This window comes from Equus caballus, chromosome 26 (assembly GCF_041296265.1).
Source record: "Equus caballus isolate H_3958 breed thoroughbred chromosome 26, TB-T2T, whole genome shotgun sequence".
In the NCBI taxonomy this organism is placed as follows: Eukaryota; Metazoa; Chordata; class Mammalia; order Perissodactyla; family Equidae; genus Equus; species Equus caballus.
In genome coordinates, this window is record NC_091709.1 from 48,806,640 (window position 1) to 48,825,906 (window position 19,267).

The window sequence follows — 19,267 nt, forward strand, 5'->3', positions numbered from 1 at the left end:
TCAAATGTTTACTAAAGAAGGGCTGTGCTTAAGGCTCTGCGAAGAACTGTTGGGATGCTAAGAGATACAATCTTGGAGTTGGAAGTGGTGTGTAGAAATACACATCTCCCTGAAATGCCACTTGGACCATGTGGAGAGCTGTGACCCGAGGTGCACTCTGACCTGGCTGTAGGAGGCACTGCAACCAAGTTGGAGGGAATGAGGTCTGGGATGCCTTCATGGGAGAAGTGGCAGGTGAAACAGACTTTGAAGGACAGGCAAGATTCCAGCTGGCAGTGCTTTCCTTCAGAACCTCATTCCTGAACATCTTTCCCATGACGGGTCTCTCTCACACTCCCATAGACTATCTAGTCAAAAAATGTATGGCTTGTGTGCACCTTGATTCATGCACATGAATGTGCGCCCAGGGTCCTGGTCCTTGTCATGCTGCCCAGAACCTTCCTTCCATTTCTTAATCTTTGAGTCACACTGAACTCTGAGCTCTGCCACCACACATACCCTGAATGGGATGAAAAGCTGCTTCAGGTTTTCATGCTTTTGTCTCCAGTCAAGTCACACATCTCAGCACAAAGTGCCACTATTCCTTCCCACAAGCAGATCCAGCTTGTTCCCTGCACTCATATCAAGTAAACGAAAGATGAGTATAAACCCAAAAAGGTAGTAGGAGGCCTCGAAGACACACATTTCTGGGATACCTTGCATTTAATGCTTTTTGGATTTCAGGACATATGGAAACAAGATAGGAAAGTTTTATAAGATAAAAACCCAAAAGCCACAGAGAAATCTGATGATTCAGCATTTTGTCAACATTTTCCTCTCAGTATCAAATAAGAGGGGGTGATGGGCTGTCGACAGTGGTGCACAAATCATCTTTCACTGGGGTGGCTCAGGAGGGAAGTGTTTATCCCAAAGCCCTAAGCTCCAGGCTGAGGATTCCAGGTTAGTGGCCCAAATCACTCATAGAGGGAACCACTGACAACATTAGAGGAGGTGGTGGTATTGGTGGGGACTGATATTAGCAGCAAACCCAGTCCTGAGGAGTCAGCTGAGCAGCTGCATGGTAAACAGTCTCTTTCAGGACATTCAGAAAAAGAGAAAGTGTGTCCTGGCCAAGAAATAATGGAAGGGTGGAGGAACTGGACTGGATGCCACAGTCAGCCAGAGGAGGAAGCAGGCCACATTTGCTGAGGAGACTACAAGGTCTTTGGGTCACAGAAACACACAAGATGCGACTCAGCCTCCTCAGAACACACACTGACTGCATGAGGTTCTGTGGATGCTGCTGAGTCAGAGCGGGCCAGAGTTTCCTGCTCCCCAGGAGTCCAGAGCTGCCTGAGGGGCTGAAGTCCCCCAAGCCCTAACTCCTCTGCATGATGCTCCAAGCCTCTCTTCTTTTTTCAAGGAATGGAACACTCAACCTTGTATCTGTAACGGACAACTCTCCATAAATCTTCGAGAAGAAACAAGATCCAAGGGTTAAAGTGAAATAAGCAAAACAAATGTTTAATAATCTCATTGGCACAGCTTTTGTTTAAGAAAAGTATTTTACAGCCACAAAAATACCCATTAAGTGATCTGGCTCTGATTCTTGGAAAGAAATCCACAGGCTGTTGGAGCTGCTCCTGCTTGTTGAAGCCAACATCAAAGATGGAGCAGCTATGAGCAACAGCTGAGGCTGGCTTGAAATCAGAGGAGAGCAATTTGTATAGAGAGGTCTGTGAGTCACTTTACTGCTTACTAACTTAAACAAACACCCTTCTCTGTCATCACAGAGCCCTGTGGAAACCAGGGTCATTCCTGCCTCTGTGCCCTGGGCCAGAACCACTGGAGTGGCCCTGGGTCAGATGCTGCTGGAGATGTGGTTGGTTGTCTGGGGAGGATAAAGGTGTAGGAGGGGGAGGGTGGTGCTGGGGAAGGAATTCAACCAAAGAGCAGCCTCACACTGAGATATTCAGAGAAATGGGAAGTTCCTCTCTTCAGAATGAGACATTTGGGCCAGGCCTCAGGCTGACAGGGATTCAGAATGCCTGCACACTTCCAGTTCTGCACCATCCCACAGAGATGCTCCAACTCTCCTCAGGCTCCTGAGCCTCCCTCCATGCTGAGGGCTCATGTGCTCCTTCAGTGAGCAGAGCATCCCTAGTCATGCTGTCCTGAGTTCCCAGAGGAGTGTGGGTGGTGGGTTCCTCTTCAGCCAGTGGTCTCTCTCTTTAGGGAGATGTGGCAATGCACTTTCCCCCCATCTTTCCAGCAGAATCTCCTTATCTGCTTTCTCTATAGGACAGTGAGCCCCAGCCAGTCTGAGACCCAAGTGATGGGCTATTCAGTCTCCTCTAACTTGAGTTCCTGGCTTCAAACTGCCTCATCCCACATGGTGAAAGAGGCTCTACCCGGTGCAGTGGAAGCAGCTTCAGCCCTGGCTCTGTCTCTTGCTGCTGTGCCACCTTTGGAGAGTCCCTGAGCTCTCTCAGCCTCACTGTCTTCATCTGTACTAGGGGACGATGACAGTGCTTTAGAGAGTCAGATAAAATACCTAAACGAAAAGCCTGGCCATAGAGGATGCTCAATGGACACTAATTCTTTCTCACTGAGAATAAATTAAATAATATGAAAATTATATAATACTGAGTCACTGAGAAAGAGGAAGAAACTGGATAGCTGGACTTGGTGAGCATACATCAGATGAACATGGGTTAACAATTTAGTTATGAAACTGTTGACACATGACGTAGGAAGCTTCTGTCTGCTGTGGAAATGGGTGGGGGCAGGGAACTGCTCCCCAGAAGCGGCTGGATGTATCTACCTCATTTACCGACACTCTGGTGCCTGGATAGCGAAATGGCGTGAGGGGAGGTGGCATTGAGGAGAGGAGAGAAGGATCATGATGGACACAACGTGGTCCGAACAAACAAAATCAGAATGTACCAGAGAATATTCCCCGAGTCACGCAGCTCTTGATTCAAAGCCCACTTAGGTCAACTCGAGACATTTAGGTCAACTGCACCTCTTTTGGTTCAGTGATTGCATTACAGCAGATCAGAAGTAGCAAATGTGCAGGTGAGGGGAGCTCCCTTGTGCTGGGGAGAGGGCACTACAGGAATGTGGATGAGGCTCTGTTCACACACCCTGCTCCCCGGAGGCTCTGTCCACAAGTCCCGCTCCCAGGAACTTTGGGGCAGGCGGCAGTAGGAGGGGTGACCAATGGGCAGTGTCCCGAGCGGTGGGGGTAGTGGGTGGAGAGAAATCTCACCCTTACCGGGTCAGAACAAATCGCTGCTCTACAGCCCCCTGGCCTCTGTAGAGCCACTCCCGGCATCACTGCAGCCCCTGGGGGCACCAGTGCCTCTTCTAACTGCAGGCCTGGAGGCCCCTCTTTGTTTTTGTTGTTGCTGTGCTTTCCAGGTGGCCAGAGTAGAGCATGGTGTGGACCCTCGCTGCTCAAGGTGTAGTCTGGGACTGGGAGCATCTCTTGGGAGCCTAGAGATACAGGTTTGCAGGCAACGCCCAGACACAGTGACTCAGGATCTGCATTTAGTGTGGCCCACAGGTACATGCAAGATGAAGTTCAGAATGTGCTGGTGTGGCCTTGGCCAGGCCTGCTCCTCTGCTCGTGCTGCCAGCATTGCTGCTCTCCCAGGGCAAGGTAAGCTTCTCACTTCTGACAGTGGACATTGTTTGAAGAGCAAGCGCCTTTGGTGTCGAGGGAGATGAGCTCTCTGGGACTCCCCTTTTCTTTGCCCACAGCTTATGTCCCTGGCAGGTTTTGACAGGCAGATGCTCCATGAAGAGGCTGCAGGCTGTACATGTGGCCTGTAAGCAAATCAAGGGAAGCATCCTCTCACCCTGCGTTCTCCTCATTGCTCCCACAAGTGGACACAAGTTGGCTTCAGCTGATCCCAGCCTGTGGGTGAAGTTGCTGAGGATGGTGCAGCAGAGAGACTGAGAGAACCTGGGCCTTGGGGCCAGCACTGTCCCTGAGCCACTCTCCCTGGGGAGATCCTGAGGTGAGTTACTACATGGTAGCAGCTTGAGTCAGGGTTTCTGCTACTGGCAGCCCAAAGGGTTCTAAATGAAACATACTTACTGATAAAAGCATAAAAAATGGATTGAAAGGACCAACGAGACCTATGAGGTTCAGAGCCAGGGATTTTAGGGGGAGGGTGCAAGGATGAGGCTTGTGGGAGAGAAACCTGGGAGGCTCGCAGAAGAGTTGGTGCTGAGGGGTGAGCCCGGTTCGCTGTGGAAAGGTGGAGGGGGTGGCGATTTGCTGATGATGGGTCCTGAGTCGGGAGTTGGGGTGGGGGTAGCGCTGGGAGAGGGATCGGGCACGGGGATGCCGAGAGCCTGAGAGTGTGTGGAGACAGTCAGGGTGAGGATGATGGGGGTCTGGGACAGCAACAAGGCAGGTGATGAGCAGGGAAGCTGTGAGCGTGGGAGGGAAGGAGCATGCTAGGGCCCACTGATGCCTACAGCGAGGGGTTTGGGGTCTTCCCGTGGGGTAGACGGGGCAGGGGCTTTGAGGCGGGGCCCTCCTGACTTTGCCCCAACTGAGGGATCCAGGTTGGCAGGGGCCTCCGTGTTCTCAGGGCTCTTTAACGTTGATGCAGGAGGAGGGGAGCACGGAGCCCAGATGTGTCCTTGTCCCTGGAGAGACTGTAACTGGGCCATGCCTCCAGGTGCCTTCTCTCCAGCCATGCTCTTGAGGCAGTCAATGGGAATTTCTAGAAATGCCATGTGCAGACACTCATTTATATTTAACTGTAAGTCTATGTAATTTAATTTTTAATAATGGCTTTGTTTAACCATCAATAGCAAAATTCCCGAAAATTTAACATTGGCTCTCGTGAACTGGTACAAGCCAGCCCCAGCACACCACAGGATCCTGCTTCAGCCCGTCTCTGGGCTGAACACACAGGGACTGCAGAATGAATGGGGAGAAGCCCTGGCCAGCAGATATCACCCATCTCCGGACACATGCTATGGGTTATACTCACAGATGCTCTTCCTCTGTGATGGGACGGCAGTCATGGCACCACGGGTGGCTCCCAGTCACCTCCTTTTGCTACTATTATAGAGATCTTGCATTTTTCTAATATGTGGTCATGAATACACACGCAATTGCACCTCACCACACCCTACACAGCTGTTCTCGCCGATATTAACAGCCTTGGAGTGGTAGGTCTTTGATTACGGGCTTCCTGCAGGTCAGCTGAGAAACCACCCAAAGGAGGGAGGAGGTATGGCAGGTCTAACAGCAGACCTCTGGGTGAAACTTCACCTCTTCCCTCCCTTGAATCTCTGAGAAGGTCAGAATAAAATTTAGAAATGAATACACCTCAATTCTTCCAATGTTACTGAATGTTTTCCATGTTCCAGGCACTGAACTGGGTTTCCAAGATGAACCAGCCACGTCCCTGCCTTTGAGGAACTCCCTGCCTAGACTAGCATCTACACTTTCAGCGGCTGTGTACCAAACATTTATTACAATTTAAAGTAATGCAAATTAAATGTGACTTCAATTTAATGATAACTTTATAAAAATGAAATGCATGATGTGGTTTGCAAACTTTCACCACAGTGACAATTATCCAGTTAAGCATTTTTTCTTACTCTTTATTTACTCTAGAAAATTTGAGACATTAGGTACGGCAGCACATTCTGGTGGCCCTATCAGGTAGAATTAGATACGCAACCTAAATAGGTACCCAGGAAGTGTGGGCCGCCTTCCTTCTGCAGACTGTTTCCAGCACTCCATCAGATGTCAATGGCCAGCACATTAGGCTAAAAGCTGGGAGGTTGAACATTTCAGGCCAGGGGTCAGGGATACGTGGGTTCCTAGAATACTCTTGATTACATCTGGCTAAGCAAAGAATTTCTTCCTGTCCTCTTGCAGCATTTCAGCATGATTTGCAAAATAGGCCTAATCACAATTTTCAACTTCTTTCTTGATGACTGAAGAAAATCTGTAAACTATCAAGAGTTAGGAAAAAGCAAAATTCTCAGAGATCACATCAGTTGTGTCCCAGTTTAGTCTTTTTAAGAAATCTTGACACCTCAGCCTTGCCATAGTTCAGCCTTGAAAGTCCATTTAAGACTGTTCCACTGAGATGCTCCGAGGGAGCCACCAACATCACAGACAGGGGCTTAGTGACACCACCGTCTGAGGCAACGTGGTCTTCCTTCTTCCTCATTTTAGAAGCCCATGCAAGTCAGTTTCTCCCAATAGCCAGTGGACTTTGGTGTGGAGAAGCTGCTGTGAGCTGCCCGGCAGTGGCCTCGGGCTTCCTGGGGCAACTTTGGCCTGTATTTCCACCTCCGAGGTTCCGACCACTGAGATTTACTCCCCGCATGTTTTTGTAAAAAGCATGCGTGTATACAGTCGGAGGCCAGCGACATCAAATTATCATGATTATCTCTGGGCGATTGGGTTATAGGTCGGTTTTTATTGTTTTATGGTTTCTTTTTTGTGCATTCCGAGATTTCAGCATTAAACGTGCATTGCTCTGTAAACAAAGGAGCTCCATGCTAAGGAAAAAAGAAAGCTGTTCCTGGTTCAGGTGTTGCTGAACTGTTCCTTCTGTCCTTTCCAGCAGAGCCCTGGCTGTGATGGGGCGGCATCTCTTCTGCCCAGGCCCCCGCTGTGCCAGGCGGCTCATGCCCATCCCCTTGTGGATGACTGCCTCAAAGGGACACGTGAAGGGAGTCCCTGGGAGTCTCAGGGAAACCCTTCCTCGTAAAAGGAGACACAAGCATGGGGGCCGCCTCCTCTGGCCAGCTGGCGTCTGCTCCTAACAGAGGCAGTGGTCTTGGAGACACACAAGGGGACAGAGCCAATAGGCTGAAGCTGGCAGAGCAGACAGGGGAGAGGACTCGGGACCTCCATGTCACCTGGGCCTTCTGCCTCCCTGGGGGATAACGCACTTTTCTTATGTTTTAAGTTGTTTCTTAAGATGAGATGGGTTTCTTTCTAGTCCTTGCAACTCCCAGCTGTGCTGTACTGGGGAGAAACAGATCCAAAGGTCTGGCCTCATCTCCACTTACTGAGAAGCTAGCTCAGGGGGTCTGGGCCAGCTCAGTGGAAGAGAGGACACCCAACCTGGATGACATTCCTGCTGCTGCACTGTTGCAACAAAACTTCAAATCCATCAACAGGAAAATACTATCTTTAAAGCTGTTTTTAATACCAAGATCAGAAAAATTACATTTCCCAGCCTTCCTTGGCGCTAGGTGCCCCCATGACACGAAGATATAAGCTGAAGTTGCCCAGGGATAGTGGAGGTGGGCACCGTCACTTGTTTCTTTTTTCCTTTCTCCTGCCTGGAACACGAGCCTGATGGCAGGAGCCATGAAGCCATCTGGTGACTGAGAGGCATAGGCCAGTAACTTGCAGACCTGGCCCTGGCACCTGTGAGCTCAGATTTAGTGCCAGACAATGCTACCTGTAAAACAGCTCATGTCTTGTCTAGGGGACTGTGGTGACACAGCTGGGGCTGGACCTGACCAAGACAGGTGGTAAAATTTAAAGAGACAGACTGGACAGGTTCATCTCACAGCCCTGAGCTTGACAAGATCATACTCTTACCAAAGTTAAGAAGCATTTCCTGAAGAAGAAAGTGGATTTCTATTTTAATCTTTAATTCTAACTTTAGCCAATCATTAAAAAAAGTATGTCCTTGTTTAGAACATGATGAATTCTGGAGAAAGGGTGGAGACTGGTCCTCCAAGCGCTAAAATGCCCGCAGTCTTTTGAGATGACAGCACATTCTTCTGTCGCTGACACTGTCATCCTCATCTTCGGTCAGAGCCCTTGATGCTGCCCACTCCCCTCCCCACACTGAGTGAGGTCCTGGCTTTTCCTGTGCTGAGTTGTGCTGTGACTTTACATAACAAAGTTGACCACAGCCCTCTGGTCAGGTGCCAGGTTCACTCAGCTGACTGGAGCCTGGGGGTTGGACCCCTATGGGCACTGCCCTCTCCCAGGGATGGAGCAGGTGTCAGAGCAGTTCCCACCTGGCTGGGTGTGCAGGTGGCCTCTCCCCTTAGGTCTGCTGGGTGTGGTGGGCTCACACGAGTGGACGCAGCTGCCCTGACCTAGTCTCACCTCTAGGGTGCCAGTCGCCCAAGGGCCCTGCAAGGAGCCTGCCTGCCCTGGACCAACCCAGTGACTCAGTGTATCCCAGGGTGGCTGTCAGTAGCTGGCCTTGGGGCGAGGACCTGTGCCCACCCCAGCAGCCTTTGTCTTGTTACCCAGGGGTGGACTCCCTGCCTCATCTGGCACAGTCTCTGGGCCCCCCCCTCTGGCAGATGGGGCTAAAATGGGTGCCAACTCCCCAGGGTCTGGCCTCCCTCCTCCATTTACTGGATGCTAAATGATAAAGACAAACTGGTACCTGCCCTTTTAGGCAACTTGGAAGGAAAACAAGGAGAGTCAGAGTCACAGAGACTTTGAGGCTGCACAGCCAGAGCTACCAAGGGTGTCATGAGGGGCTGGGGGGTGGGGCAGGGAGAAGAGAGAGTGACAGGGAACATGGGGTGAGGGAGAGGAGAGGATGTGATGGGGAGGCGACACGGGGGAGACATGGTGGGGGGTGAGGAGGGGACATGGGAGGGGAGGGCAGGGGACAAGGTGAGGGTGAGGCAGAGGACAGAGATGTGAGGGCAGGGCCATGAGAGGTCTGGCTTTGGGGGTAGGGGGAGGAAGGCTGAGCCAAGCCTAGAACACAGGCTTTAACAGCCGTCCATCCAGAGCACGAAGGAAGGTTTGAGACCCCAGTCTCAGGCCATGGCAAAAGGAAACTGGGCCCTTGGCGTGGCAGCCCAGGGGATTCCGTGGCTCAGGGAGGCCAGGACCCTGGCAGACAGTGGCACATGTCCTTGTCAGAGCCCTTGTGGGTGTGGACCCTGGGCTCAGCCCTCCCCATGGGCTTGAGGGTCCAACCAGGAATGGGGACAGCTTTCCCAAGCTGGCTCCTGAAATGGCCACGCCTCTCTCCCAGTCTCTCCCCACTCTTGCCCGGATGAGAAATGGACTTGGAGATCACCCATCCCTCTGCCATTCAGAGGAGAGACCCAGCAGAGGAATCTGTACAGTTAGTGGGAGACGCAGGACCCAGAACCACACCTCTGAACAGACCAGAACTTGGACTGGGGTAAAGATCAGGCTGTTTCCACATCAAAGCAGTTCACAACAACGTAAAGAAAGCGGCTATCCAGGGCAGTCCACGGGCACACACGTGCCTGTTTCCTTCAAGCTGTCCTGAGGGGAAATCAGACCCAGAGCAGAGGGTCTGGGGTCCTCACTGCTGTCAGATGCCTGCAGCAGAGCTGAGTGGGTGAGGCAGGCCCCCATGCTCATTGGCCCCATCCAGTGACGTATGGAGGTGGACACAGCCCTTGAGCAGCCCAGGGCAGGCAGCCCGGAGATGGACAGAGGCCGAGCAGAGGAGGCAGGGCAGGCCACTGGGGGCCTTTGTGCACTGAGAGGACTTTGAGGGGCCCTGCGCCTCCCTCCCCTCAAAGGATTTCAGCCCCTGTGGAACTCACATAACGTGAAATCAACCATTTTAAACAGAGCATTCCAGTGGCATTTAGCACATTCAAATGTTGTGCAATCACCACCTCTATTTAGCTCCAACATACTGTCAGCATCCCCCCGAGACAACCCGTATTTGCTCAGCAGTCACTCCCCAAACCCTGCCCCTGCCCCTGGCCAACACCTCAAATGTGCTTGATCATTGTGCAGGCATTCTACATCCTTGTAGCACATGATGAAATAGTTCCTACTTTCCTGCAGTTATCACTGCATTTTCGGCAAAGTTTTATAATTCTCAGTACATTATGAAGGTCAACTGGATCCAATTAGTTTTTGAGTTTCTTTTTTGAGCAGCTATAACAATATGTAATGTTGTCAGGCCAGAGTCTTTCTCTGTTCATCCCTGCAGAGCATGGCCCTCTAGTCACGAAGGGCACATGTTCTCCTCCCCCAGGGGACACAGGAGGCAACAAACTCACCTGTGCTCAGCTGCACTACCCAACTCAAGGGATACAAGTTGCATCTGCAGGAATGGGTTAAAACTATCTATCTTTCAGCAACAACAGTGAATTGGCAAGTAGGACTAGGAAGAGTAGACTGTGCCTATTGATAGAGAATTTTAGAACAGTTTTCCAGAAGATGAGAAGAAATATCCTAGTTCATATCCTGGTTTCAGATAAATGGGCCCTTTGTTCTGAGCCAAAGTTCTTCAAGGTGGCAGAACCATTGGATTCTCAAAAGAAACAACAAAGCAAAGGAAGGAAAGAAGTCAGGCGGTCAGCTAAGGACTTCTGCACATGCCGTTCTGTGGAGAGCCTGGTGCAGGACAGGGCCAGGCAGGGGACCTGTGTCCTTCCATGGAGAGCCTGAGAGACAATGTGGATCCCAGGATTTGCACATCAGGCTGGGCATGCACTGCAGAATCTGTGTTCTAGTTCACCTGCCATACCTGTGTTCTCGTTCACCTGTCCCACCTGTGTTCTGGTTCACCTGTCCCACCTGTGTTCTGGTTCACTGACTACACCTGTGTTGAGCATGGTGCCTTCCACTTCTGCCTGAGATCCAAAGGCAATGGTATAGCTTTTGTCTGAAGGTTCACTCCAAGTGCTTGTGCCTATGGCATCCTCTCACACCTTGTTTTGGAACCACAGCTGCCACTTACCTGTGAAGTAGCTCTTCATCTTCAGGTAGCCCACAATCAGCCTGAGGATGGAGAGCTTGTCGAGCCGGACCTACACATCCTCAGGGAAGGGCAGCAAGTTGGTGAGTTTGCTCAGCTCTTGATTGAGGTGGTCCCGGTGCCGTTTAGAAGGGTTGGACTTAGCTCCCTCTGGAAGCTGTGACTCAGGACTTGGGGGAAGGAGAAAAGTGATCATTATCTCACCTACTCTGTAGTTTCACTCTTGTATCACCCACGGGGCCCCAGCACCACGCCAGGCATTATGTGGCCCAAGTGCCTGGTGTTCTGAGACAGAAACCCTTGTTCTATGGTTTCAGATTCTGCCTGTCCTTAAAGTCCCATTGCAGCTCTGCATTCACTGCCCTCCTGGCCTGGGGGCCCTGGGTGTGAACGAGGCTGCTGCACCCTGCATGTGTGATAGCCCTGGTGGCCCTCAAAGCAGCAGGGGCCCAGGGACTGGCCATCCCTTCCCACTTTCCTGGGGCCTGACACGTTTGCATCCATATGCAATTTTTAAATTAGGAAATCTCTACACAACTATTAACACTGAAAAGACTGAAACTCCATTTAGGAAGCTATAGTTTATTAAGAATTGAGCCTATGCACACACATAAACATATACTCAATACATATACAGATGTATGCTCTCTTCTCTCTCTCTCTTTTCCTCTCTCTGTGTCTGTATTATAAATATACATGTATCACACATACACACGATCTCTCTCCATACACATAAATTAAAAGCATATATATATGTATACACGTATACACACACACACACACACACACATATACATATACTCTTTCTCTATCTAATCTCCCATCACCAAAATGCAGGAAATAATTCCCTTCAGATGTAATAAAAGATTTCAAGTGTAGCTTTGAAAGAATAGCTGCTGGACACTCCCCCCTGGGCACTGCATTCCTGTGTCCCATGCTTACCCCTCAGGGCTCAGCACTGACCCACTGGGTTGGGGTGGGCCGGTTATTATTTCAGAGACCCTCATGAGGAGTTAGTTCTCCAAAGTAGCAAGGCTAAAGCTACTTCCATCAGCTCACCTCCAAAGTACAAGAGTATCACCCTCTAGAGAGCAGTGGCAAGTTTGAAACACTGGTAAGCAAAAGATACACCTTTTTAAAAGGCAAACATTTAGAAGAAAAAATGCTCTACTTAACTTATTCTTTCTAGAGGCAAAAATGAATGAAGCTATTTCTACCTCATTTATAAAAGAAGGTGATGGTTCCCACCTCTCAGGGCTGCTGAGCAGGAAACATCCATCTTGGGCCAGTACACAGCAGGTGCTCAATGCAGGCGCACCTTTTTGTGATAGGATATTAAAACTGCAGCTTCCCAGGGATTCCAGCTGAGCTGACAACACTCCAGGGCATAAGCATAACAAAAGGAGTCTCAAGAACTAGTTTCACAACTCCTGGCCCCAGACTCAGGGGATATAAAAGGGCCAGGAAGAGAAATTTCCCTGGAAGAGGGTTGCACTATGATCCCCACCCCTCTCACTGCTCCCCAAATGGAGCTGGAGAGACTAAGGAGCCTGAGGTCACAGTGGACCAAGCAGGAGAGAGGACCCCGAGAGCTGTCCCAAGTCCTGCTCAGGAACACTCGGGAAAGGTGAGGAGACACCCAGCATTCTTGTGATAAGGAAGAAGCACCCTCCTCCTCTCCTGGGGCCCAGCATGTGTGTGTGTGCATGTGTATCTGTGCATGTGCATGTGCACTTGTGTGTGTGCATGTGTGTGAGACAGGCATTGTCCACCCCCTCCCCCTTGCAAGTAAGTGGCCAGCCCCAAGCGGGGGGTGGGGCCTTAGTGAAGGTAAGAGTTTTAATTGCTCTGGGGAAGCCAGCTTTCTAATTCCTAAACAAGACTTTGCCACTAATGACAACCTGGGGTCTGTCTCTTTATTACACAAGAGTGAGCAGGAAGCATCCTGGAACCTGCCCTGTTTTAACCCAGGACCAGAGGGCAGTGTCTCTGTGAACATTTTGAAAAGCCACTGGGAGACAAGTTGATCACATCACCCAAGGTGGATCAACCTGGTGTGTTGGTGATACATTCTCTCTTCCTCAAGTCCTAGCAGTTTCAGAGCTACCAGCAAATGACTTATAATATTCTTAATTCGAAACTTAATTAAATAGTATTAAGAGGTATATTAACACTCCAGACCAGAAGGAAAATGACAAGCACCCAGAAATCAATCCTGAAGGCACAGAAGTTTACAATCTAGATGACAAAGAATTCAAAATGGCTATCATAAAACAACTCAATGAGAGTTACAAGAAAACTCAGACAATTCAGTGAAATCAGGAATAAAATTAATGAACAGAGGGAATTCTTCACAAATGAGATTGAAACTATAAAAAAAATCAGAAAAGTTGGAGATGAAAAACACAATGAATGAGATAAAGAAAAATATAGAGTCCTTACATAACAGAGCTGATATTATGAAGGACAGAATTAGCAATTTAGAGGAGAGAAATATAGAAATGCTTCAGATGGAGGAGGAGAGAGAACTAAGACTAAAAAGAAATGAAGAAATTCTCTGAGAAATATCAGACTCAACTAGGAAATGCAACCTAAGCATTATAGGTATTACAGAGGGAGATGAGAGGGAGAAAGGAGCAGAGAGCTTGTTCAAAGAAATAATAACTGAGAACTTCTCAAACCTGAGGAAGGAGCTGGAATTATAAGTAAATGAAGCCAACAGAACTCCTAATTACATCAATGTAAAAAGACCTTCTCCAAGGCATACAGTAGTAAAACTGGCAAAACTAAATGACAAAGAAAAACATTAAGGGTAGCAAAACAGAAGAAAATAACCTACAAAGGAACCCCCATCAGGCTTTCAGCAGATTTCTCAGAAAGAAACCTTACAGGGTAGGAGAGAGTGGAATGAAATATTCAAAATTCTGAAAGACTAAAGCTTTCAGCCAAGAATACTCTATCTAGTGAAAATATCCTTCAGATATGATAGAGAAATAAAAGCTTTCTCAGATAAACAAAAGCCGAGGGACTTCATAGCCACAAGACTCCACCTACAAGAAATGACCAAGAAGGCCCTCATATCCAGAAAAAAAAAAAAAAGAAAGAAATGGATTACAAAGCCCTGAGTAAGGAGATAAATAGGCAGACAAAATGAAAATTGCAGCTCTCTATCAGAACAGGTTAGCAAACACTTAATTATAACATTAAAGACAAAGATGAAAAACATCAAAAATAACTAAAATCACTTCATTTTAATCACAAACTCACAACACAAAACAGAATAAGTTGTGACAACAATAACTTACACAGGGAAGAAGAAAGGGATGGAAATTGCTTAGAGTAAGGAAATAAGAGGCTATCAGAAAATGGACAATCTCATTTATGAGATCTTTTAAACAAACCTCATAGTAACCACTAAACAAAAAATCAGAACAAATGATAAATAAAGAGAAAACTGAGAAAACCATCATAGAGAACCAACAAACTGAATTGGCAGTCGGAAATACATGGGATGAGAAACAAGGAAAATACAGAACAACCAGAAAACAAGTGATAAAATGGCAGTATTAAGCCTTCATATGTCAATAACCACTCTAAATGTAAATGGATTGAATTCTCCAATCAAAAGACACAGAGTGGCTGGCTGGATTAAAAATCAAGACCCAACAATATGCTGCCTCCAGGAAACACATCATAGCTCTAAAGACAAACACAGGCTCAGAGTGAAGAGATGGAAGATGATACTCCAAGCTAATGGTAAACAAAAAAAGAAAGAAAGTAGGTGTTTCCACACTTATATCAGACAAAGTAGACTTCAAGAAAAAAAGGCAATGAGAGACAAAGAGGGGCAGTATATGATGATAAAAGGAACACTCCACCAAGAGGACATAATGATTATAAATATATATATGCACCTAACACAGGTGCACCAAAGTACATAAAGCTATTCACAGACTTGAAAGGAGATATTAACAACAACACAAGAATAGTAGGGGACCTTAACACCTCACTTACACCAATGGATAGATCATCCAGACAGAAGTCAACAAGGAAATAGTGGAATAAACAAAAAAATAGACCAGATGGACATTATGTGTGTGTGTGTGTGTATAGATAGATAGATAGATAGATAGAACAAAACAGCAGAATACACATTCTTCTCAAGTGCACATGGAACATTCTCAAAGATAGACCATATGTTGGGAAACAAGGTCTTAATAAACTTAAGAAGACTAAAATCATATGAAGCATCTTTTCCGACCATAATGCTATGAAAATAGAAATCAACTACAATAAAAAAGCTGAGTAAGTGACAGGCGGAGATTAAACAACATGTTGCTGAACAACCAATGGATCACTGAGGAAATTAAAGGAGAAATCAAAAAGTATGTGGAGATAAATGAAAATGAAAATACACCATACCAACTCATATGGGATGCAGCAAAAGTGATCCTAATGTCAAATAAGCAATCTTAAGCTACACCTAACAAAACTGGAAAAAGAACAAAAAAAGCCCAAAGTCAGCAGAAGGAGAGAAATAATAAAAATTAGAGCAGAAACAAATGAAATTGAAACAGTAGAAAAATCAATGAAACTAAGAGCTGGTTCTTTGAGAACCTAAACAAAATTGACAAACCCTTAGCCAAACTCTAAAAAAGAAAGATAAAAGCCTCAAATAAATACAATTAGAAATGAAAGAGGAGAAATTACAATGCATACCACAGAGATACAAAGGATTATAAGAGAATACTATGAAAAACTATATGCCAACAAATTGGACAATCTAGAAGAAATGGACAAATTCTTAGACTCATACAATCTCCCAAAACTGAATCAAGAAAAAATAGAGAATCTGAATAGACCAATCACAAGTGAAGAAATTGAAACAGTAATCAACGCACCCCCCCCCCCCCCGCCCCCCAAAATAAAAGTCCAGGACCAGATGGCTTCTCTGGAGAATTCTACCAAACATTCAAAGAAGATTTAATACCTATTCTTCTCAAAATATTCCAAAAAACTGAAGAAGACAGAACACTTCCTAACACATTCTACAAGGCCAGCATCACCCTGATCCCAAAGCTAGACAAGGAAAACAAAAAAGAAAAATTATAGGCCAATATTGCTGATGAACATAGATACAAAAATCCTTAACAAAATATTGGCAAACAAAATACAGCAATACATTAAAAGGATCATACGCTATGATCAAATGAGATTTAATGCAGGATGCAGGGATGGTTTGACATCTGCAAATCAATCAATGTGATACATCACAATAACAAAATGAAGAATAAAAACCACATGATCATCTCAATAGATGCAGAGAAAGCATTTGACAAGATCCAACATCTATTTATGATAAAACTCTCGACAATCTCATAGCCAACATCATACTTAATGGGGCAAAACTGAAAGCCATCCCTCTGAGAACAGGAATGAGACAAGGGTTCCCACTCTCACCACTCTTATTCAACACAGTACTGGAGGCTTTGGATAGGGCAATTAGGCAAGAAAAAGAAATAAAAGGTATCCAAATTGGTAATGAAGAAGTGAAACTCTTGCTGTTTGCAGAGGACATGATTCTATATATAGAAAACTGTAAAGAATCCATCAGAAAACTATTAGAAATGATCAACAACTACAGCAAACTAGCAAGGTACAAAATCAACTTACAAAAATCAGTTGCATTTCTGTACTCTAATAATGAACTAACAGAAAGAGAACTCAGGAATACAATCTCATTTACAATTGCAAAAAAAGAATAAAATATCTAGGAATAAATTTAACCAATGAGTTGAAAGACCTATACGATGAAAACTACAAGACATTATTGAAAGAAATCAATGTTGACATAAAGACATGGAAAGATACTCCATGCACATGGATTGGAAGAATAAACAGTTGAGATGTCCATACTACCTGAAGCAATCTACAGATTCAATGAAATCCTATCAGAATCCCAATGACATTCTTCATGGAAATAGACCAAAGAATCCTAAAATTCATATGAGGCAACAAAAGACCCCGAATAACTAAGGCAATCCTGAGATAAAAGAACAAAGCTTGAGGTATCACAATCCTGACTTCAAAATATACTACAAAGCTATAGTAATCAAAACAGCATAGTACTGGTACAAAAACAGACACATAGATCATGGAACAGAATTGAAAGCCCAGAAGTAAAAACACACATCCATGGACAGCAAGTATTTGACAAAGCAGCTAAGAACATACAGTGTAGAAAGGAAAGTCTCTTCAATAAATGGTGTTGGGAAAACTGGACAGCTACATGCAACAGAATGAAAGTAGATCATTATCTTATGCCATACACAAAAATTAACTCAAAATGGATGAAAGACTTGAAAGTGAAACAATAAAACTCCTAGAAGAAAATATAGGCAGTACACTCTTTGACACTGCTCTTAGAAGGATCTTTTTGAATACCCTGTCTACTTGGACAAGGGAACCAAATGAAAAAAATAAATAAATGGGACGTTATCAGACTAAAGAGCTTCCTCAAGAAAAAGGAAACCAGGAACCAAATGAAAAGACAACCCAACAACTGGGAGAAAATATTTGCAAATCATTTATTTGACAAGGGGTTAATCTCCAATATATAAAGAACTCACACAACTCAACAACAAAAAACCAAACAACCTGATCAAAAAATGGACAGAGGACATGAACATTCTTCCAAAGAAGTTATACAGATGACCAAGAGGCACATGAGAAGATGTTCAACATGACTAATCACTAGGAAAATGAAAACCAAAACTACAATGAGATAGCACCTTAAACCCTTTAGAATGGCTGTAATTACCAAGACAAAAAATAACAAATGTTGGAGAGGATATAGAGAAAAAGGAATCCTCATACACTGCTGGTGGGAATGCAGACTGATATAGCCACTATGGAAAACAGTATGGAGATTTCTCAAAAAATTAAAAATAGAAATACCATACCACCTAGATATCCCACTACTGGGTGTTTATCCAAAGAACCTGAAATTAACAATTCAAAGAGACTTATGCACCCCTATGTTCACTGCAGCATTATTCACAATAGCTAAGACATGGAAGCAACCCAAGTGCCCACCGACTGATGAATGGATAAAGATGATGTGGTATATATACACAATGGAATACTACTCAGCCATAAAAAAGGACAAAATTTGCAACAACATGGATGGACCTTGAGGTATTATGTTAAGCAAAATAAGCCAGACACAGAAAGACAAACAGCATATGATTTCATGCAAACACATAGAGAAAGAGAACAGCTTAGTGGTTACCAGAGGGGAAAGGGGCTGTGGGTTGGGCATAAGGGATAAAGGGGCACATATAAATGGTGACTGACAAATAATAATGTACAACTGAAATTTCCCAATGTTATAAACTATTATGACCTCAATAAAAAAAACTTAAATACTTAAGCTTGCACTTTCAACATTCTGTGTCAGAAATATCAATCCTCTTTAGGGAGGCTGTGCCAGCTGAAGTTTTCAGGGCAGAGTTGTGGAGAGCAAAGAGCTATGTGGAAAGGGTGCTCTGGAAATCAAAACTGGTTCCCTGAATGTTTGATTGTGTACTAAGCTGCACATAACTATGGTGAGATTCCACGAGGTGGGGTAAATGATAACTGCCTTGTAAAGAATAAATACTGCAGGCTCTAAGATGAAAAATTCAGAGTTCACCCAAACCTGGGTGACATTCAAGTTCTTACCAGCCAGTGTGCAGATACTGGGTGAAGGCCCAGGACACTCAGTGGTGACCTCAGAAGGGCCCCACCTTCGTAATAGGGTTCAATTATCCCTAGAGTAAAGCCTACTCTAGACCTCCACAGAAATGCGTAAAATGAGGCTCAAACATTTCCAGTTACTAATCTACAAGCAATTTAACTGCCTGCATGAAAAAGTCAAATGCTCACTAAAAGAAGGTAAAAAATCTAGACACTGTAACATTCCCAGTGTCCACCATCCAATTAAAAAGTACTAGATATGAAAAGAAGCCTGAAAATGTGAATCACAATGAGGAAAAGTCAGTCTGTAAAATCAAACTCAGAAACGACAGGTATAAAGCAATAGATAAAGACTTTGAAACATCTATTTAACTATGTTCAAGGATTTAAAGCAAGGCATGAACATAATGAGGAGAGAGATGGAAGTTATAGAAAAAACACATGAAACTTCTGGAGATGAAAAAGCGCAATATCGGAAATGAAAAATTCATGGGATGGGTTTAATAGGTAAGACTCTGTAGAAGGAAACATGAGTGAACTTGGAGACATAGCAATGGAAATCATCTGAACTGAAGCACAGAGAGAAAAAAGGCTGAAAAAATTAGCAGAGCTGAGGAGAAGATCAAGTAGTCTAAAATCCTTGCAGGTGAAGTCTCTAGAAGGGTGGGCTAAAAAATATTTGAGGCTATAATCACTGAAGAATCTCCAGATTTGACAAAAATGGCAAAAACAGACATCTAAGAAACTCAATGAAACCCAGCAAGATAAGCATGCATGCGTGTGTGCACACAGACACACACGGGTACATCATAATCAAA

General features: G+C 45.5%; 1 protein-coding gene across 1 annotated transcript in view; it reads right to left on the minus strand.

Annotated features, from left to right (window-relative positions):
- The window catches only part of LOC100054611 (aryl hydrocarbon receptor-like), a 61,136-nt gene that overhangs the window by 29,516 nt on the left and 12,353 nt on the right, over positions 1-19,267 (minus strand). Inside the window, 1 exon segment of the mRNA XM_023630381.2 lies at positions 10,695-10,882. Within this exon segment, the coding sequence (XP_023486149.1) occupies positions 10,695-10,713 (19 nt within the window). The 5' untranslated portion in view covers positions 10,714-10,882.